General features: G+C 43.7%; 1 protein-coding gene across 2 annotated transcripts in view; it reads right to left on the bottom strand.

Moving 5' to 3' along the window:
* ezrb (ezrin b) overlaps window positions 1-22,549 on the bottom strand; it is a 44,432-nt gene that overhangs the window by 20,046 nt on the left and 1,837 nt on the right. For both annotated transcript variants that reach the window (XM_045211376.1, XM_041865764.2), the window contains exons 3-8: window positions 14,382-14,465; window positions 5,049-5,144; window positions 1,680-1,802; window positions 1,329-1,480; window positions 631-714; window positions 215-361 (exon numbers count right to left, since the gene is read on the bottom strand). In XM_045211376.1, the coding sequence (XP_045067311.1) occupies window positions 215-361; window positions 631-714; window positions 1,329-1,480; window positions 1,680-1,802; window positions 5,049-5,144; window positions 14,382-14,465 (686 nt within the window). The remainder of the gene's footprint in view (window positions 1-214; window positions 362-630; window positions 715-1,328; window positions 1,481-1,679; window positions 1,803-5,048; window positions 5,145-14,381; window positions 14,466-22,549) is intronic.

Here is a 22,549-nt window from a genome sequence, read left to right as displayed (position 1 = left end):
GGACGGGACTACCTGGACATTTACATTTTTCTTTGCAAAACATTTTGCTCCGGTGTGACCTACTGAACAGGACTCTGGAGGCAGTTGTTTCTTAATTATTATTATTATTATTATTAATGTTTTTAGGGGTAGATCGGCTTAATATTGCAGATAGATTGTAACTTCATCAATGTAATTGTCTGCATCACTTCCAATCCCCCATGTTGTTTCTTACTTGTCCTCCTTCTCGTAGATGTTCAGTCCCAGGGCGTCCACTCCCAGCCACAGCTCGGTCCCCTTCTTGTTCTTGATGTCAAAGTAGTTGACTCCGTACATCTCCAGGTCCTGGGCGATCTTCAGGTACTCCAGCATGGCATCCTCCCTGCAGGATCAAACATGGACAAATGAAGGAATGGTTTAGGATTGATTTGACTCTCCACACAAACACAAACACAAACACACACACACACACACAGTCAACGCTGCTGTGCTATTTATTTAATATTTATTCATCTGCTCTACAAGACACTATCCACTCTATTACTTGTAAATTGCTTTCTGAGGTACAGCAAATAATGCAATTGACCTGTTTCCTTATGACAGGGACAGCAACACAGAGACTCATACAAACCAAAACAGACAGGAACTCACTTGAGCATTCCACGGTGTTCCTCATGCCACACCTGGATCCTCTCCTCCCACTGCTCCCTGGACAGCTTGTGCTGCTCCAGAACCCTACAGAGGAGGAGGAGGAGGAGGAGGAGGAAGAGGAAGAGGAAGATGATGATGAGGAGGAGAGGAGGAAGAGGAGGAAGAGGAGGAAGATGAGGATGAGGACAAAAAGGGAAAAGAGGAGGAGGGAGGAGGAGGAACAGAAGAGAGGGTACACAGAGAGAAGATACACTGAATAAAGGGTACTCGTGTTATGATCAATATTGGGTTTCTCATGACATGGATTTTTTTGTGTTTATGTACATACGTGTACACAAAACTTCATCCTGTTCCGGTTTATAACAGTATCACACTTAGCTATTGTCTAGTATCTGTACTCCTGGCTTCCTATGTTCCAATGTCGATACTAGCATACCACTTAGAATGCATCCCCAATACATCGACATGAAGCAAGGAGTGTGCTTCATGCTACTGTGGCTATTGGAAAAGTTGTCTCGGTTGTGTCCTAAATAGCACCATATTCCCTATGTAGAGCACTACTTTTGACCAGAGTCCTATGGTGCACTACTTTTGACCAGGACCTATAGGACTCTGGTCTAAAGTAGTGCACCGCATAGGGAATAGGGTGCCATTTGGGATGCACCCCTAGTGTGGGCTGGGAGTGGATCGACGCTCACCGCTGGGGCAGGAGACGGTCTGAGGTGAGGTAGCCGGGCCGGTGGAGGTCCCGGGTATAGTCTCCGAACTTGGCTTGGACGGAGTATGAGGCCAGCAGCACGGCCGTCTCCGGGGGACAGTACACCTCATCGCTCAGGATGCCCTCCTTCACCTGGACACACACACACACTTAACAACTTTGTTTGTATCAGCAATGAAAGCATTGTGAGTACAAAGAATAGTATGACAGTGTGTGTGCGTGTGTGTGCGTGGTGTGTGTGTGTGTGTGTATGTGTATGCGTGTGTGTGTGTGTGTGTATGCGTGTGTGTGTGTGTATGCGTGTGTGTGTGTGTGTGTGTGTGTGTGTTACCTGCATGAAGAACAGCTTCTGGGTGATGTCCTGGATGAGCTCCTCAGACACGTCCTCGGGGAAGAACTTGGCGCGGAACTTGAACTGCAGTGGGTTCTCCTTCTTCACGTCCTGGGACGACACCTGGTTGGAGAGAGACGATTGATTGATCATTGATTGATTCATTGATTGATGATTGACGCATTTATTGTCCCAATGTCCTTCAAGAGGATCTCCGTCCCAAATGGCACCCAATAAAGTTGATCCAATCCTATCATTCTTTGCTAATCATGAAACTAGTAGACATAGGGCTACATCCCAAATGGCACCCTATTCCCTATATAGTGCACTAATTTTGACCAGAGCCCTATGGTGCACTGTATAAGGGAATAGGGTGCCATTTGGGATGTAGCCCTATGTCTACTAGTTTCATGATTAGCAAAGAATGATAGGATTGGATCAACTTTATTGTTCCCGGGGGCTTAAATTGTCTTGGACGCACAGTGCTGCATAAAAAAAATGCACTGTCATATTCCTCTGTAAAAGAGGGATGTGTAAAATGCATGGTACTGATAAACTTGAATGATCCTCTGTGTTGTTTACTGACGTTGGCCTCATCTTCTGTGTTGGCTCCAAAACAGGAACTACAAGGTATTGATGAGGCGAATGGGGTGGGTGTGTGAAACGACTGGAATATTCCCATTAGAGCATTGTGCTGATAGAGCAGCACAGTCAGCACACAGCTTTTCAACTGGCCTGGCCAGCCTGCATGAAGGGAAGCAAGACCAACAAGTCTCTGTCTCTGTCTCTGTCTCTGTCTCTCTCTCTGTGTCGCTCTGTCTCTCTCTGTGTCTGTCTCTGTGTCTCTGTCTGTCTCTGTCTCTGTGTCTCTGTGTCTCTGTGTCTGTCTGTGTCTGTCTCTGTCTCTGTCTCTGTCTCTGTGTCTGTCTCTGTGTCTGTCTCTGTGTCTGTCTCTGTCTCTGTCTCTCTCGCTCGCTCTCTCACCACTGGGTTGTCAGGAAATTATAAAATTCTACTGTAAGTGCTAGAGCTGGTACAATAAACTGAAAATGATCAACACTGACCATTCCGATCACTTATCGCAGGCATTTTTCTGATATCGTTCATTACTATAAGTAGCATATACTAGAGAAATGTGAAGTTTGAAATGAAATACATTTGCTAATATGGGGGATTGTTAACGGGACAATTGATGTCTACAACCACCAAAATATTAGTAGTAGTTTAAGTATAATTTCAAAAAGACTGTGGTGCATTAATGTTATAAATGTATTGTTCTATTTATCGATATCGCATAAATTAATGCATTTTTTTCCCAATATTGCCCAGCTCTAGTAAGCACCCCACTGTCCTGTGTCCTCAGTCAATCTGTACTTCAAATGTCCTTGTGAACCCACAACCGGCCTAACACCTTTATACACCTTTCACTGTAAACTAAGTAAAGCTACTCTACTAGCCCTATAACATCACTACATTTACACTAATGCTAATAGTCTATCTCCTCACATTGGGCCGTAATGCTAATAGTCTATCTCCTCACATTGGGCCGTAATGCTAATAGTCTATCTCCTCACATTGGGCCGTAATGCTAATAGTCTATCTCCTCACATTGGGCCGTAATGCTAATAGTCTATCTCCTCACATTGCCGTATGCTAATAGTCTATCTCCTCACTTATTTCACATTGGGTAATGCTAATTATCTTACTTTCCGTAAGTAATAATCTCTCACATTGGGCCGTAATGCTAATAGTCTATCTCCTCACATTGGGCCGTAATGCTAATAGTCTATCTCCTCACATTGGGCCGTAATGCTAATAGTCTATCTCCTCACATTGGGCCGTAATGCTAATATAGCAAAAGGAAACGGTTTACTATCCGTGCAATATAAATCAGCCCAAACCAAATAATGTAAGGTGGGGTTGGTGGGTTTGTGTGACCTCCATGATGTGATAACCAGAGCCATTTTATACATACAGTGCGCAACGTGTATATACAGCTCTGGTGATAACCATCTGACGCATTTGGAAATTCTGCACATTGACACAGGCTCAACTCCATTCCACAGACACAGGTGGATGTGTTTTAGCTATAATGTAACTATACTGTAACTATACTATAACTATACTATAACTATACCGTAGCTATACTGTCAGTACAGAGTCTACAGGGTCTACAAGTTAATGAAGACAGAGCAGTGTGACATTTTTGTTTGCTCAGTAACAACAGCAAGAATGAAGTAGAACTAGTATTTTAGTATCTAGTGGTTCACTAAGAGTTCACACTACTGGCTGCACAGGAATTTCATTGGTGTGGATTTGACTGGAGATTGCTTGCGTCACAAATGGCACCCTATTCCCTATATAGTGCACAACTTTTGACCCGAGCCCTGTGGGGCTCCTTATGGGCCCTGGTCAAAAGTAGTACACTATATAGGGAATAGGGTGCATTTTCAGACAGTCACTGACAGGATGTGAAAATAAAAGAAGGGAGATTCAGAATTAGCCACCGGCCTGCACAGGAGTGAGAGAGGGTGGCCATTCGCCAGCCCCAATGCATTATGTGAATTCAATAATGCAGTGAGTGAGTGGCTACTGATTGATTGAGTGAGTGGTAAGCAAATATAATGTCGAGTGATTTGACCCCGCCTTTAAAAGAATGTGCTCTTTTTGTATGGTCTATTTTATTTTGTTGATTGTAGAATGGTTATGCCAAAAAATATGCGGAAGTCCAGCGGTTTAAGAATAGAGCGGGAAATGGTTTGAGAATGCCTTAGCAGATATTAACAAATATTTGTACACGGTACTACATCAGGCAAAATACAGGGGACTTGTAACATTGTCAGTCCTATTGAATAGAGTTGAAGGATGGGACTAATAACAAATAACAACAAATAATAACAAAGATAGCTAATAATGTAAGCATACTGTGTCCATAATAAGTATATAGGTTGTATGTTGGGAGCTTTTGGGAAAGAGCACAGTTAGAAAGATATGGCATGTAGAAGCAAACCGGATGGACATCATGAAAATGATCGGAGAGGTTGAGAGTAGAAGAAGTTCAGGAGCAAAAAAAATATATATATATATAATTATTGTAAAATTAACTGTGTCCATAAGGTGTAGATAGTAAGTATAGACCGGAAGTAGAGGCCTGGGCATTGTTGTTCACTAATTTACTCCAAGTAGGGAAAGGATGGTGGGGTTGAAAAGTAATAAAGGGGAGTATATATATAAAAAACATGGGGGATTGGAAGTGATGCAGACAATTACATTGATAGACGATACAATCTATCTGCAATATTAAGCTGATCCATCCCCCCAAAAAACAAAAAAAAAAAAAAAACATTGTCAGTCCTAGATTAACCTTACCTTTTTGTCAAGCTTCAGCCAGGTGAGGTATCCTTTACCGTCCACATACTGAAGACCAGAGTACCAGACTTCCCTCAAGCCGATGGTCTTCACCACCTGTGAACGAGAAAGAGACAGAACCATGAACCAACTCTGTCAGTAAGACAGTTACTAGAGACACAAACTGTACCTACCAAACACAAACAAATAGGATACACTGTAAAGGCAGGATCCTAACTTGAGATCTGAGCACTTCTTGATGATTGCATGAATCATGCATTGATGTCAATGGAAGATTTGAGTGAAAACTCAAGTTATGTGAGCAGATCTCCAGGCCTAAATGAATTGATAAGTAAACAATGTTTAGTACCTCTATATATTAAACCCACTAGCTTACACAACTGCCACACAGCAGTAGTGTACACATCCAAGAACATCTTGGAATACAGAACTTGCTTTTATCATCAAACCACAAGATTATTTTTCACAGAGATGAGGTAACATTCGGGAAAGTAGTCAACCGAAACCACTCAAATCATAATTCATTCACAACGTAAAAAACAATGAAGTCATTTGTGCAAAATAAACTAGATTGTACCACCAGTGCTGCATGATCACAAGCAGAGCATAGCGTCTTCTATAAACAGGCCTTTGAGCCCTGTGGCTTTATGTTGACACGGCCCGGAATGACATACTCAGGTACCAGGCTTAATCTGGCCAGGCCTCATAGGATTACGCCTTTCCCAGTCCCGGACATACATGCTGGCTCCTTCTAGCTTAGATCTGTGATGTCTTGGAGGAAAACTAAACTTCCGGAGGACCTATCATCCTTTCACTCCCTTCTCTTCCTCTGTATCCACTGCTAAAGCTACTTTCTATTTTTACTAATGACCTGCCACTGGCATTAAACAAAGCCTGTATGTCTATGTATGCTGATGATTCAACCCTATATGCAACCACAGCAAGTGAAATCACTGTAATCCTAAACAAAGAGTTGCAGTCTCTAAAACTAAGAGCATTGTATTTGGTACAAATCATTCCCTAAATTCTAGACCTCAGCTGAATCTGATAATGAATAATGTGGCTGTTGAGCAAGTTGAGGAGACTAAATTACTTGGTACTACCATGGATTGTAAACTGTCATGGTCAAAACATATTGATTCAATGGTTGTAAAGATGGGGAGAGGTATGTCCGTAATAAAGAGATGCTCTGCTTTTTTGACACCACAGGCTGCAGGCTCTAGTTTTATCCTATCTTGATTATTGCCCAGTCATATGGTCAGGCACTGCAAAGAAAGACCTAGTTAAACTGCAACTGGTCCAAAACAGAGTGGCACATCTAGCTCTTCCCTGTAATCAGACGGCTAATATCATGCCAGTTTCTCTTGCCTAAAAGTAGAGGAGGGACTGTCTGCATCACTTCTTTTTATAAGATACAATGTGTTCCAAATAGTTTGCATAGTCAACTTACACACAGCTCTGACACACACACTTACCCCACCAGACATGCCACCAGGGGTCTTTTCACAGTCCCCAAATCCAGAACAAATTCAAGAAAACGTACAGTATTATATAGAGCCATGATTGCAGCATGGACCTCCCTTCCATCTCAGATTGCTCAAGGGAACAACAAACCTGGTTTCAACAGATAAAGCAACACCTCATGGCACAATGCCTCTCCCCTATTTGACCTAGATATTTTGTGTACATACTGATATGTAGGCTATGTGGGACATTTTAAATGTATGTAATCCTTGAGCTGTTGTTGTCTATTAATGTTCTGTATTATGTCATGTTTTATGTTTTGTGTGGACCCCAGGAAGAGTAGCTGCCCTAGGAAACTCTTTTCCACCTTCTCCTCCCGCCTTAATCATCCACCCCTCCCCCTCCCTCCTCCCTCTCTGAGGTCGACTTTGTTTTTTTTGTTTTTTAGGGGGTAGATCAGCTTTAATATTTCAGATAGATTGTAACTTCCATCAATGTAATTGTCTGCATCACTTCCAATCCCCCATATGTTTTTTTTCTCGTAAATATATAAATACACATACACACACACACACACATACATACACATATACATACATCCATACACACACTTCCTCCACCCTCTCTGAGGACGACTTTGTTAACCACTTTGAAAAGAAGGTTGACGACATCCGCTCCTCACTCAATTAGCCTATTGAGTCCACTGGTCCCACTCACACATAACTACCCTACGCCTTGACCTCTTTCTCCCCTCGCTCTCGAGTTGAAATTATGCGTGAGGTCCGGTCCCCTGACAATCTGCCCACTCGACTCCAAACCCCTCCTCCCTTCTCCAGACCAGCTCTGGAGACCTTCTCCCATTCCTCACTTCCCTCATCAACTCATCCTTGACCACTGGCTGCATCCCCTCTGACTTCAAAATGGCTAGTCGCTCCCCTCCTCAAATAAACAACACTCAACCTCTCTGACTGGTATCCCTTCTTCCTTTAATTTCCAAAACACTTGAGCGTTCTGTCTTTGACCAACTTCCTCGTTATCTCTCTCAGGACAATCTTCTTGACCCTAACCAGTCAGGCTTCAAGACGGGTCACTCAACAGAGAATGCTCTCCTCTGTGTCACGGAGGCTCTCCGCACTGCCAAAGCTGACTCTCTCTCCTCTGTTCTCATCCTCCTAGATCTATCCGCTCCATCTGATCCTCCTCTCAACCCTCTCAGTGCTGGGCATCCTACCTATATTTTCTCTTATTTTTGCCAAAAAAAGTTGTGTGTAGTTCCAGTAGTTAGCTACACCTCCACATGGCAAAAAAGTTATTAACTACTGAAAACACTACCAATATTATAATTTAGTTCAACTACCACCAAGCTACTGCAAAATGTTATTAAATTACTACATATAGTTCACTACTCCCCAACACCGGTCTACTCCCCAACACTATGCCTCTATTGCTTGACTTCTGAGGAGGAACCCTAATAGTGAATGACTAGTGTGTACTGTCTGTAAGACTGGCTTCTTTACAACACATTGGAACATTAGGAAATGATAGGGCTGGGGATTGCCAGGGACCTCACAAACCGATATTATCACCATACTTAGGTGCCGATATGATATGTATTGCGATTCTCATGATTCTATATGTATTGCGATTCTCATGATTCTATATGTATTGCGATTCGATACTGTCATTTTATTGCATTTTCGGCGTTCCAAACATATTGCTCACCATATGTCAGCAGCAGAGGGACTTTTGATCAGTCATGAAACTGAAAGTGCTAAAAACAAATTGGCTCCCTATTTAAAAAGGAGATGGAGAACAAGCTTTTGGTGCAGGTGCAGACAACTAGCCCAAAAATAATGTTGCGCTATTGTCAAAATGATAAGATATGATATATCGTAAAAAAGAATAGCCTGATATATAACTGTATCGATTTTATTCCCCCATCAATACGAGATTAGTGTAGAGAGAGGGAAGAGTAGTCGATTACAGATCTGGGAATCACTTGTTGCGGTAAGAAGAGCTGCTCTTTTCCGCTGACTTCGGAGCGCAACCGCGAACGACCAGAGACTACTTCTGGTCAAAAGGTGTTAACTATAGGGACTAGGGTGTCAAATTCGGACAAACCCTATGGGTAGGTTTCCCAGACACAAAATAAGTCTACCACTAGACTAAAAAGCGTTTCCAATGGAACATTTCCATCGAGAATGATTTTTAGTTCAGGACTAGGTTTATTCTGTTTCCGGGAAAACAGTCCCTTTAAGTGATATATTATGGGTTATAGAGAGTCTATAGACCAGAAATGTAATTTAGGATGGGAAACTCTCACCAGTCGCCAGGCCATGTTCTGTTTGTACTGCTGCCAGATTCCCCACCCAATCATCATGTGGGGTGCTTAGCTGGCTGGGTGAAGCAGCTTGAGTGAACACCACACACACACACACACAGCAGGCACTCCGGCCAAACCCATTCCTATCCGATAAGCAGTGGCCAAGGTTAACATAAAATCAAGCGCCCCAGCACTTACTTAGCCGACACCTAATACGAATCTGGGCTAACCTTCCGGGGTTGCAGCAGATTAATGACTTTGATTCAGGTGGAGTTCTCTCCAAATTGTATTTTAGCACAACAAGCACTGACTGGTAAGGCCTGAAATGCGAGAGTGCCTCTGACTGCGTTGTCTCCCCTGGAATGAAAGTCCTGAAGGTTTCAGGACACAAACGGCCCCTTTCATGGGGCTTTGGGACCGGGAAGCACACAGAGAGGGGGGAGAGGGAGAGAGGGTACTGAAGGATTCCTTTTCCCAGGGGGGATAAGCTACAGGGGCTCTGGTACAACTAGACACCTTTGTCTGTCTGCAAAAGCAGAAAATGTACCTCTAGGGATGGGTCAAACGGCTTTTTATCAAATAATACTAGATTTTTTAGGCTGAAAAGTGGTTGACCAAAGAGTTACAAACTGGGTGTGCCACTCACTGCCAGGCCACTTCCATCAGCCAATCATTAAACAGCTCTAAGACAAACATTTGCAGTTGAGTCAATGAAGCTCAAACTGTAGATTACATGTTAGCTGTTCTCACCCAACACAAAAGACCTAGGCTAGCTAGGTCCCAGAATGGATCCAAGAATCCTGTCATGCAGGACATCTAAACATTCTCTCATTCTTTATCTTTGGGGCCGCAGATCATTGTTAAATATGCAGTATTATTCAAAGGATTAAAGATGTATAATATACACCATCTACATACTGCATATAAAACTAGAGGGGAAAAAACTATTGAGAATCAGCTTGAACCACCTCTGGACAACTTTTCAGAATCCCCTCCTCTGCATCACGTGCTGTCTGAACAGTTGAACAGGGGCACGAATGCCTCGCCTTGCACGGTCACTCCAGTCAGACTTCCAAGTGAACGTTTCTCTCAGTAGCGTTTATGAGGGCAAAAGCCCTGTGATTAGAGAGAGAGAGAGAGAGAGAGAGAGAGAGAGAGAGAGAGAGAGAGAGAGAGAGAGAGAGAGAGAGAGAGAGAGAGAGAGAGAGAGAGAGAGAGAGAGAGAGAGAGAGAGAGAGAGAGAGCATAACTCCCTACATCCACTGACTAATGTGACGTTCCAGAGCGGTCGGGGGAAAGGAGGAGGGATGGAGTGGAGGAAGAGGAGGAGGAGTAGGAACATACCCAGACAGGGATCAGACAGACAGACATACATACACACCACACAGAGGCAGGGAGAGAGATAATGGTAAATGTATAGCTATTTATATATCCATTAGAACACACATGCATTGTGAGTGGAGAGGGAAAGCAACTGAAATCCTAGGTTTGAAGACTTGTCGGTCTTCATGTTATTACTGCATGAGTGTGCCACCTATTGAAGTAGCTGTTCAACTGTTTAGGTGGCCTGTCCTGAATGTATAAATACACAGTATCTATGAAAAACTGAAGTGGGTAAAAAGGCTTTGAGCAGTTCTATGGAAAATCTAAGTGAGTGTGTGTTGAAGAGTTAGGGCTGCACGTCACTGGTCCTATGAGAGGGCTGAGGCAGCAAGGCTATGTTCAGGTCCCACCACAGAGAGGAGGATATGATCAGGTCCCACCACAGAGAGGAGGATATGATCAGGGACCACCCTAGAGAGGAGGATATGATCAGGGACCACCACAGAGAGGAGGATATGATCAGGGACCACCCTAGAGAGGAGGATATGATCAGGGACCACCCTAGAGAGGAGGATATGATCAGGGACCACCCTAGAGAGGAGGATAGCTAGAGAGGAGGATATGATCAGGGACCACCCTAGAGAGGAGGATATGATCAGGGACCACCCTAGAGAGGAGGATATGATCAGGGACCACCACAGAGAGGAGGATATGATCAGGGACCACCACAGAGAGGAGGATATGATCAGGGACCACCCTAGAGAGGAGGATATGATCAGGGACCACCCTAGAGAGGAGGATATGATCAGGGACCACCCTAGAGAGGAGGATATGATCAGGGACCACCACAGAGAGGAGGATATGATCAGGGACCACCACAGAGAGGAGGATATGATCAGGGCCCACCCTAGAGAGGAGGATATGATCAGGGCCCACCCTAGAGAGGAGGATATGATCAGGCCCCACCCTAGAGAGGAGGATATGATCAGGGCCCACCACAGAGAGGAGGATATGATCAGGGCCCACCCTAGAGAGGAGGATATGATCAGGGACCACCCTAGAGAGGAGGATATTATCAGGGACCACCCTAGAGAGGAGGATATTATCAGGGACCACCACAGAGAGGAGGATATGATCAGGGCCCACCCTAGAGAGGAGGATATGATCAGGGACCACCCTAGAGAGGAGGATATGATCAGGGACCACCCTAGAGAGGAGGATATGATCAGGGACCACCACAGAGAGGAGGATATGATCAGGGACCACCACAGAGAGGAGGATATGATCAGGGCCCACCCTAGAGAGGAGGATATGCCTAGAGAGGAGGATATGATCAGGGACCACCCTAGAGAGGAGGATATGATCAGGGACCACCACAGAGAGGAGGATATGATCAGGGACCACCACAGAGAGGAGGATATGATCAGGGCCCACCCTAGAGAGGAGGATATGATCAGGGACCACCCTAGAGAGGAGGATATGATCAGGGACCACCACAGAGAGGAGGATATGATCAGGGACCACCCCAGAGAGGAGGATATGATCAGGGACCACCACAGAGAGGAGGATATGATCAGGGCCCACCCTAGAGAGGAGGATATGATCAGGCCCCACCCTAGAGAGGAGGATATGATCAGGGCCCACCCTAGAGAGGAGGATATGATCAGGGACCACCCTAGAGAGGAGGATATGATCAGGGACCACCCTAGAGAGGAGGATATGATCAGGGACCACCCTAGAGAGGAGGATATGATCAGGGACCACCCTAGAGAGGAGGATATGATCAGGGACCACCACAGAGAGGAGGATATGATCAGGGACCACCACAGAGAGGAGGATATGATCAGGGACCACCCTAGAGAGGAGGATATGATCAGGTCCCACCACAGAGAGGAGGATATGATCAGGGACCACCACAGAGAGGAGGATATGATCAGGTCCCACCACAGAGAGGAGGATATGATCAGGGACCACCCTAGAGAGGAGGATATGATCAGGGACCACCCTAGAGAGGAGGATATGATCAGGGACCACCACAAAGAGGGGCCCACGCCAGGCCACTTTAACAGGGGATGAGCTCACCAGTGATGCTGAGTAATACCGGGGGGGCTCTCTGTGTGTGTTGTTGTGGGGGGAGGCCAGGGGGCTACATGGAACAGGACTTTGCAGAGAAGCTGCTTAAATACCAGCCCCTCGTAGCACGCTTGGACAGCCTCGGGTGTAGGTGGAAGCTGGTGGCGCTGATATTTGGCAGTCTCGGCCAACGTACACAGGCTTGCAGTACGTGGCCTCCAGATTGCGGGCCTGACAAAAACTAGGGCAAAGCAATTGGCTAGGTACTGCTCTGTTTCAGCTGTCGTGGGCAGCCTAGCTGTTTGGAGAAGGAGCTGCTTTCTATACCATTGAGTGCCATGCTTACAGGGACCTTTGAAATGTTTGGATCCTTTTTTTGTACATTTGATTGGTGGATTCAAATAAAGTATTTAAAATGTGTGTGTATGTTTGTGTGCGTGCATGCATGCTTCTGTCTGACTGTCTGTGTCCTTCTCTGCAGGGGATTTCTGCTACTGACTTCACCTGCCCAGGCCAAGATTCTAATTCAATTAGGTCACAGGCTTCAGACGGACACATTGCTAACCAGAGGAAGCAGTAGTTAGATGTTAGTAGACTTCAACTTTGGCTACTGGTGGTTATCAGATGGACAGTTCACAAGACAAAAAAACCTTTACGTGCATCTGTATTGTGAGCGGCGATAAACTGTTTCCAACACAAATTATTCTGGTGCACGACAATGTCTGACACACCCCACTGAGGCCTTTCAACATGTAGGTGGAGGAATTTTTAGTGACACGGAAGTGGAACATCTGAATCTAATGCTAATATCTCTGCAGAGAGCCTGAAAGTAAAATTCCCTAAACATGTATCCACACACACAAACAAGTTATTCAGGAAATGACAATGCCCTTCATTTCCCCATTGCGTGATGGAATAAATGCCTGCTACAGATGTAGGATCTTAATTTGAGCCAGTTTGCTACAGCAGGAAAAGAATCCTGCAGCAACAGGAAATGTGAGTTATTATGTGGATTATAATTAATGGACATTGTAGGGGCACACATTTTTCATTAGGGCAAATCAAATCTGAAATTTTAAAGTGGAAATTACAAACTTTAGAAGCCTTTTTAAACCTTGAATAAACTACAATTTTGCATTTCCTGCTATGCAGGAAATTTCTCAGCAACAAAAGAGTGAGCAAATTAAGATCCTACATCTGTACATCTCATGATGCCTTTGGAATCCAGTCCACACTGTAGCTACAGAAGTGACATCATGGGACTCAACCATTACATAAGCACATCAAAAACAAAAGTTTTATTTATCAAATACACCGGAAAGGTGCAGTGAAATGTGTTGTTTTACAGGGTCAGCCATAGTAGTTCGGCACCCGGAGCAAATTAGAGTTAAGTGCCTTGCTCAAGGGCACGTCGACAGATTTCGATTACTGGCCCAACGCTCTAACCACTAAGATACCTGCCACCCTCTCACATACAGTACATTACAGTACACTGATGTACCAACCAACAAGAGGTTACGGCAGAAACATACTATAAGCTCTTGTCAATGTACAGTAATCTGAGAACAATACGATATTATCTTATTGCCCCTCTATACTTACCGTACAAACATGCTGCATTCAAACATGTTGTACAGAAAACATTGATGACAGGGACCGGCTCAAACAGATGTATTTCTGGGTTCCGTGGGAAGGACAATGGTTGGGATGATTCACTTCCATAAATCATGTCAATTTTACATCTACATTGTCATACATATTGTAATCTGATCAAAAGAAAAAGGCTTTTATCATACTCTCTCTTCTCACATTACCAGTATTCAGTTTCAGTATCCTCTTGACTCTCTCTTGTCAGACTACCGGTAATCAGTTTCAGTAACCTCACACTACCGGTAATCAGTTTCAGTAACCTCACACTACCAGTAATCAGTTTCAGTAACATCACCCTAATGGTAATCAGTTTCAGTAAACTCACACTACCGGTAATCAGTTTCAGTAACACTTGCACTTGTACTCACACACAGGATAGCCTCAAAATACATTAATTTAAAATGTCTGCCAAAAATGTATTGTAAATACTCTAGGTGCTCTGCTGTTGCTGGGACCAATCCATTGAATATAACAGCTAGAAGGGTACTGTAAACACTGACCTGGTCAAAGAGCTGTTTACCAGTGGTGCTGGGCTGGACGGCAAACTCCAGCTCAGCATCCATGGTGGTGACGCGAACATTGACCTGTGGAGAGAGAGACATGACAGAGAGACATTAGTAACACTGCGAAGAGTCAGAATCATTAGATCTTTGTTTAGGTATTGTCCATATGTAGCTTATTTTTGGTCGCAGGTTCAGGAATGGCTGAAGAATTGCAACATTTACCTGGAGCTAACTCAGCAAATAGCACTGCTGGGTGATTTAAAAAGTTATAGTCAATCGATCAATAATATAATAATACTCTTAGCAAAAATGTTTATCTTTTATTTACAATATGTAGAATCTATGAGAATAGAAAGGTTCAGAACTTTTGTGAAACATCACAGCACAGTTTAAAAATATATGGCAAATAGAAATCAGAACTGGATGGTGTTCAGAGATAGAAAGGAAGGGTTGAGTGGAGCTCAAGGATGAGACTAAAATATAACAAAAGATAACTATTGTAAAATATACTGTGTCCGTAAAATGTATATAGTATGTATTAGCTGGAAGTAGAAGCCTAAGTGCTGTTGTCCATTAGTTTACTCTAATTAGGGGATGGATGGTAGGGTTAGGGGAAAATAATAAAGGGAAATCTATATATTTACAAAATAAAATATGGGGGATTGGAAATGATGCAGACAATTACACTGATGGAAGCCACAATCTATCTGCAATATTAAAGCTGATCTACCCCCTAAAATGTTTTTTAAATTAAATGAAATAAAAAATAAAACATGAGTATTTAATATTTAGTAAGAGAGAGAGGGGTTCAAACACTATAGGAACTAACAGTGACAGAGAAGCTGAGGAGCAATGTCACAAAGACGTGTACTTCAAAGGGGATGATACTGTATGTAAAGACAGAGGAAACACAACAGATCATGTCTTTGTTTATCTATGCTTTGTTATAGACAAAAAGACTGATCGGAGGGAATTGAGTGTGAAAATCACAAGGTGTTTCACTTAAAATATTTACTCCTGGGCTCTCGTTTCAGATTTCATACTAAGGTAGTCTGGTAAACATCTATGTTTGACTCTAAAGTAAATTGTGTGTGGTTGTGAAAAAAACTCAACATCCTACTGCACGTCAGCCTTTAGAAGCATCCCAGCAGTAGTTAGCTAGTTACAGTAAAGGCACCTGGTTGACTTCAGAAGGGGCCCCTGTCAGAGACAGCCATAGGTGGAGAGGGCCATAGTGACATAACCCCTCGACACAGACCAGCCTATCACGATAGCGTGGGTGGGCAGGGAAGTTAGCCTGTATTGACAATGTCCATTCACTGCTGTTTTGAGAAAAGGCATGCCTTTCCATTCTTCAGTTAATGATTGATAAGGCTGAGCTATGCTGCACAAACAGGGCAAGTCCTTCTAGTTTTGGCCTGCTTACTGAGGTCCACTGAGGTAATAACATGATTCAAACGACTAAAACGTTAAAAATACGTAGAAAAACTTAGAAAAACACCAGCCTCAGAAGTTGCAATGAGAGGGTCTTCCAATTTCCATGAATGAGACATGACATCAGCTGTGTAAGGCTTTCACAATAGAGACTGAATTCCACGTAGGCAAGTTATCCCCACATGATATCATCACTTCACTGACTAAAGTCCTGCTAAAATACATAATATTCCTTACAATGTCAGCATTGTGAGCTCTCTAACACACACTAGTCCTTCAACTCTCTCTTCTAGGTCAGATGTTGTTTCTGTTGAGAAAACGAGGCCTACAGTATTTACCCAGGTTATTGGTGTGCACTGACTGACAACCCTATAAAGATGTGTGTGGACTTAGAGATGATGGAGAGGGAGCCTGCTGTTAGAAGAGCCTTTGTTGTAATCTGTCTTCTCCTGGCCATTGTGAATGACCTTGAGGCTCTGTAGTGAGAAAACTCAATGACGCCTACTAGAAACGGGGGGCCTGGGTTCTGACTGACTAACTGTTGACTCAAACGGGACGTCTGCTGGGCTGGGGCCCGGGTTCTGACTGACTAACTGTTGACTCAAACGGGACGTCTGCTGGGCTGGGGCCCGGGTTCTGACTGACTAACTGTTGACTCAAACGGGACGTCTGCTGGGCTGGGGCCCGGGTTCTGACTGACTAACTGTTGACTCAAACGGGACGTCTGCTGGGCTGGGGCCCGGGTTCTGACTGACTAACTGTTGACTCAAACGGGACGTCTGCTGGGCTGGGGGCCCGGGTTCTGACTGACTAACTGTTGACTCAAACGGGACGTCTGCTGGGCTGGGGCCCGGGTTCTGACTGACTAACTGTTGACTCAAACGGGACGTCTGCTGGGCTGGGGCCCGGGTTCTGACTGACTAACTGTTGACTCAAACGGGACGTCTGCTGGGCTGGGGCCCGGGTTCTGACTGACTAACTGTTGACTCAAACGGGACGCCTGCTGGGCTGGGGCCCGGGTTCTGACTGACTAACTGTTGACTCACAGCCATGCTCCCTAGCTGCCTCGTAGGCTACATATCGAGCCTACACAGAATAACTAACGTGATGATGGCAGTAGATATGGCCAAATTAACAATTATTCCATAGAAAGAACAATTCAACCCTTTCAGAACTAAATGAATGTGAATTGACTACTAGAGAAAATTGCATTTACATTTAGGTCATTTAGCAGATGCTCTTATCCAGAGTGACTTACAGTCAGTGCATTCAACTAAGGTAGTAGATAAAAGGTTAGGTGGGTAAGGTAGATAAAAGGTTGTTTCTTTTTTGCATTGGAAAAGCCTCATAAATCAACATAATATTGAATGTTGTGGGCAGCTGTGACTGGGCCAGTCTGAGTGTGGGAGTCCAGTAGGAGGAGGAGGGGAAGTTCAACAGGAGGGGATGTTCAGTATGGCACACTGTATCAAAATGTTTTGCAACAGAGAAATTAAAATATGTGTTGTTATTGAACAGATTTAGCAAGTTCCTCTTTGTTTGACTCCATTTCAAAATATTTTATCTCTATTGAACACAACCAAAGACTGACATTATCACCACCAAACCTGGAGGTGAGGGGCTCCTAGCTCCCACTTGAGGGAAGCAGCATACAAAAAAGAGAGAGAAAAAAAAGAGAGAAAAAAACTCCATTCAACAGCAAAACAAAGATCCCCTTTCAGCTGGGCCTCCCCAGCGGTCCCTCTCCTGTACCACTATGCATTCTAATGGACCTTAGCTCACAGACCGCACACAGTCAAACTGACTCCAGATCAGCTGTGTGAGGGAGCCAGACAGGCCTCTTCCCTGTGACGATGGCGTTAAACTGACTCCAGATCAGCTAAGTGGAGGAAATGGACAGGAAACGTGCACAATGTTATTCCTCCACACGCATGCACACACACACGCACGCACACGCACACGCACACAAAAACCAGTGGGTGAGTGACATCTGATCTCATGCGAATCGACCAACGGTAAGTCACTGAAGCAATTCAGTCAGAACGTTAGCAGAAAACATGACATTCATGCTAAAAATACACTGGGCAAAGACCTACATTTCCAGTATGTGCATCTCTGGTGAGAATGACTATAATTATTATTCTGAAACCACAAGAGAAGTACACGTATGCTTATGACAGCAAACTTTCCAACTGACTCGAAATGGTCCTTTGTATATTAATCAACAAACCGAATGTGATTTGGCTCAATGCGATACGGTTCGATGCACTAACATTTGCTGCATAAACACATTAATTTTCCATTCTAAATTAATATCTGTTGCTGATGGAGCTCCTGAGCTGGGCCTCTCTGAACTGGATCTGTCTGAGCTGTGTGTGTGTATTATTTTTTATTTTTTAATAATCTAAACAGAAATCGAACCGAATAGCTCTACTTGGTCAGTGTGCAAAGCTGCGCACAGCGCGTAGTTTGATTAGGCTATTGCTAGTGCCTGGGGTTGTTGGGTATGCAAAATGACTTGTAGATCAATGACTGTCAACACAACTACATGCTTAGTTCGACACTGAAGGCGAGGTCGCAGTTGTCACAAAAGATGAGGGGTACCGTGGACCGATCCACTCATATTTTAAACATTTGACTCGTGACCCAAATTGAGGTTGAGAGGATTGCGGGTGTCTAAGTTTTAAAAAATACTTCAGTCTGAATTTAAACAACATACCAGGTAGAAAGTGTGTAGAAATTAATTCTCTCAAAAAACAATCTTCAATAAAGATATTTTCAATATGTACAGTGAGGGAAAAAAGTATTTGATCCCCTGCTGATTTTGTAAGTTTGCCCACTGACAAAGACATGATCAGTCTATAATTTTAATGGTAGGTTTATTTGAACAGTGAGAGACAGAATAACAACAAAAAAATCCAGAAAAACGCATGGCAAAAAATGTTATACATTGATTTGCATTTTAATGAGGGAAATAAGTATTTGACCCCTCTGCAAAACATGACTTAGTACTTGGTGGCAAAACCCTTGTTGGCAATCACAGACGTCAGACGTTTCTTGTATCTGGCCACCAGGTTTGCACACATCTCAGGAGGGATTTTGTCCCACTCCTCTTTGCAGATCTTCTCCAAGTCATTAAGGTTTCGAGCCTGACGTTTGGCAACTCGAACCTTAAGCTCCCTCCACAGATTTTCTATGGGATTAAGGTCTGGAGACTGGCTAGGCCACTCCAGGACCTTAATGTGCTTCTTCTTGAGCCACTCCTTTGTTGCCTTGGCCGTGTGTTTTGGGTCATTGTCATGCTGGAATACCCATCCACAACCCATTTTCAATGCCCTGGCTGAGGGAAGGAGGTTCTCACCTAAGATTTGACGGTACATGGCCCTGTCCATCGTCCCTTTGATGCGGTGAAGTTGTCCTGTCCCCTTAGCAGAAAAACACCCCCAAAGCATAATGTTTCCACCTCCATGTTTGACGGTGGGGATGGTGTTCTTGGGGTCATAGGCAGCATTCCTCCTCCAAACACGGCGAGTTGAATTGATGCCAAAGAGCTTGATTTTGGTCTCATCTGACCACAACACTTTCACCCAACATCATTCAGATGTTCATTGGCAAACTTCAGACGGGCCTGTATATGTGCTTTCTTGAGCAGGGGGACCTTGCGGGCGCTGCAGGATTTCAGTCCTTCACGGCGTAGTGTGTTACCAATTGTTTTCTTGGTGACTATAGTCCCAGCTGCCTTGAGATCATTGACAAGATCCTCCCGTGTAGTTCTGGGCTGATTCCTCACCGTTCTCGTGATCATTGCAACTCCACGAGGTGAGATCTTGCATGGAGCCCCAGGCCGAGAGAGATTGACAGTTCTTTTGTGTTTCTCCCATTTGCGAATAATCGCACCAACTGTTGTCACCTTCTCACCAAGCTGCTTGGCGATGGTCTTGTAGCCCATTCCAGCATTCTGTAGGTCTACAATCTTGTCCCTGACATCCTTGGAGAGCTCTTTGGTCTTGGCATGGTGGAGAGTTTGGAATCTGATTGATTGATTGCTTCTGTGGACAGGTGTCTTTTATACAGGTAACAAGCTGAGATTAGGAGCACTCCCTTTAAGAGTGTGCTCCTAATCTCAGCTCGTTACCTGTATAAAAGACACCTGGGAGCCAGAAATCTTTCTGATTGAGAGGGGGTCAAATACCTATTTCCCTCATTAAAATGCAAATACATTTCTAACATTTTTGACATGCATTGTTCTGGATTTTGTTGTTGTTATTCTGTCTCTCACTGTTCAAATAAACCTACCATTAAAATTATAGACTGATCATTTCTTTGTCAGTGGGCAAACGTACAAAATCAGCAGGGGATCAAATACTTGTTTCCCTGTAGCTATTAGCAGCGCCAATTAGCAGATTTTGTGGTCTCAAACAAGTAAGTTTGCCAACGTTCTTCATCAAGAATATGATCAATATGGAATTATTGACAATGAAAAAGGTAGGAATGTTGTTCACTTGTGTAATATAATTGCTACATTTACGGTCAATATAACATTAAAAATAAAAAATAAAAAGATATGAATATTGGGTCGCGACTGAGACAACCTGGTTCATTCTGGGTCCTGAGGCAAAACAAGTTGAGAACCTCTGGTCTAGTACACAACACCCTTCACTGGTTAATGAGTTGGTTCCGATGGTGATCATCATCTCACCACAGTGGCTCAACAGAATGGACTGCATGCTGCATTCCCATTCAATATTTAACTACGGTTTGTATGGCTTTAAAGGAATCAGTTGCAAGGTGGGGTTGTCATGGGAATGTGTCTGAAATTCCCCACAGAGCCATATAGTCATAAACCACCACTGGGCTGGGTGCTACCTGCTGACGTGCTGAAGGTCCCATGGAGACTGGAGAGGGGGTAGAATACACCCCTGCTGCGCCCTTTTCAATAAGGTATTTAGGACTGAGACCTCTAATAGTGGATTCGTTTTGCAGACTGGGGCACCTCAGCTTGGCCAACTTGTTGACTAAACACAGTGTATTCACTTTTACTAACAACTAAAGACTATATAATGATGTCTAAATGTAAAATGGTGTGATAAGTGCTAACATGATGACTATTCGGAGTGACACGCCCAGAGGGCGTAACAGCAGGCGTCATCATATTATTGACTTATCAATTATACACCAGAACAAATTCTTAACAATGGGTTTCAGACATGAGAAGGAAACACCCACATCTGTGTGTGTGTGTGTGTGTGTGCTGTCTTACTGTCAAATGGATGTTCAAGGGGCCGTGAAACAGGATTCAGGGAGAGCCAAGGAAGGAACACTTGCTGACAATGTGCAGGTTGGCATTTATTGGGATGACTCATGTACTGGAGGCAGCTCTGCAGGGTAGTCACAAGCTGGCATAGCCACAAAGTCATACAATCTGAAACCTAACCCTAACCTTTACCCCATTGCTTACCTTATGCCTAACCATAACCTTAAACTAATTTTTGTTTTTATGAATTCTTACGATATATAGCCAATTTTGACTTTGCAGCTGGCCCATCTAGTGGAAATCACTCAGCTCTGCCTCCAGGGCAAGATTCATCCTATTAAACGTCAACTTGCTGACAATGTGTCATTCTGACAAGAGAGCGAGAAGACACCAAACCAGGATCTCAATCTCAGCTGCTCAAATCTCAACTTTCTCTTGTCAGATTTATTTCTCTGCTAAACCAATGAACTCTAGTCTAGTTTTCGTTCTCTATATGATAGATACATTCTACCATGTTTGATGTGTTTTTCACAGTAAAATAGGATTTTGGCTTAAATGGTTGATAGTCTTGCATCACAAATCACGATACAGAATCTCAATAAGGGCTGATCATCATTTTAAAAAAATACAATTTATAATTTAAATTTTTCAAATGTTGTATTTTTTAGTATTTGTCTTTTATTTTTATTATTTTTATACTGGCCCCCCGTGGGAAACGAACCCACATCCCTGCCAGCCAAACCCTCCCCTACCTTGGACGACGCTGGACCAATTGTGCGCCGCCCATTCATGTCAGTTAAACTCTACCAGTCAGTTCTAGAAAGCCCTTGCAGTCAGTAGTGAGTGTAGCAGCCTCAGCCTAACCAACCAACGCTATAAATAGAACTCTGCATTTTGATGATTAAATTGAGACTCTAAAAACTATTGACTTCAAGATTTTTTTTTAAATTAGGAGCAAGTTCATTAAAAAACCTTAGCAATATTCTATTTCTTGCTTAACTTTCTTAACTCTCGGTATATAGAGTGAAGACAGTCAGCGGCAGTAAATCAACGCTTATTCCTCATCATTGATATCATAGAGAGAGAAAAAATAGTCTGCCATTATATTACCAAAAAGGGCAGGTTTTCAAGTTGTGTGCCTAACAGAGGAATACCAGAGAGTGCTACTGTGTCATGCAGCCAGCACCAAAATGATGATGTCACCTTCCAGTGATGCTCTTAACAACACTTTACATGACTCCTAGTCTTCTACTGGTGGAGTGTCTCGGATGAGAGACAAGGGGGTAGAGCATGGCGCTTGCAACGCCAGGGTTGTGGGTTCATTTCCCACGGGGGGCCAGTATGAAAATGTATGCACTCACTAACTGTAAGTCGCTCTGGATAAGAGCGTCTGCTAAATGACGTAAATGTCAATGTAAATGTAATGAAAGTCCATTGTTTTTTGGAAGTGCTGTCAAAGACGAATGTCACCAAAAAG

This window comes from Coregonus clupeaformis, chromosome 36, assembly GCF_020615455.1.
Source record: "Coregonus clupeaformis isolate EN_2021a chromosome 36, ASM2061545v1, whole genome shotgun sequence".
Lineage (NCBI taxonomy): Eukaryota > Metazoa > Chordata > Actinopteri > Salmoniformes > Salmonidae > Coregonus > Coregonus clupeaformis.
This window is presented reverse-complemented; position numbering and strand designations above follow the sequence as displayed.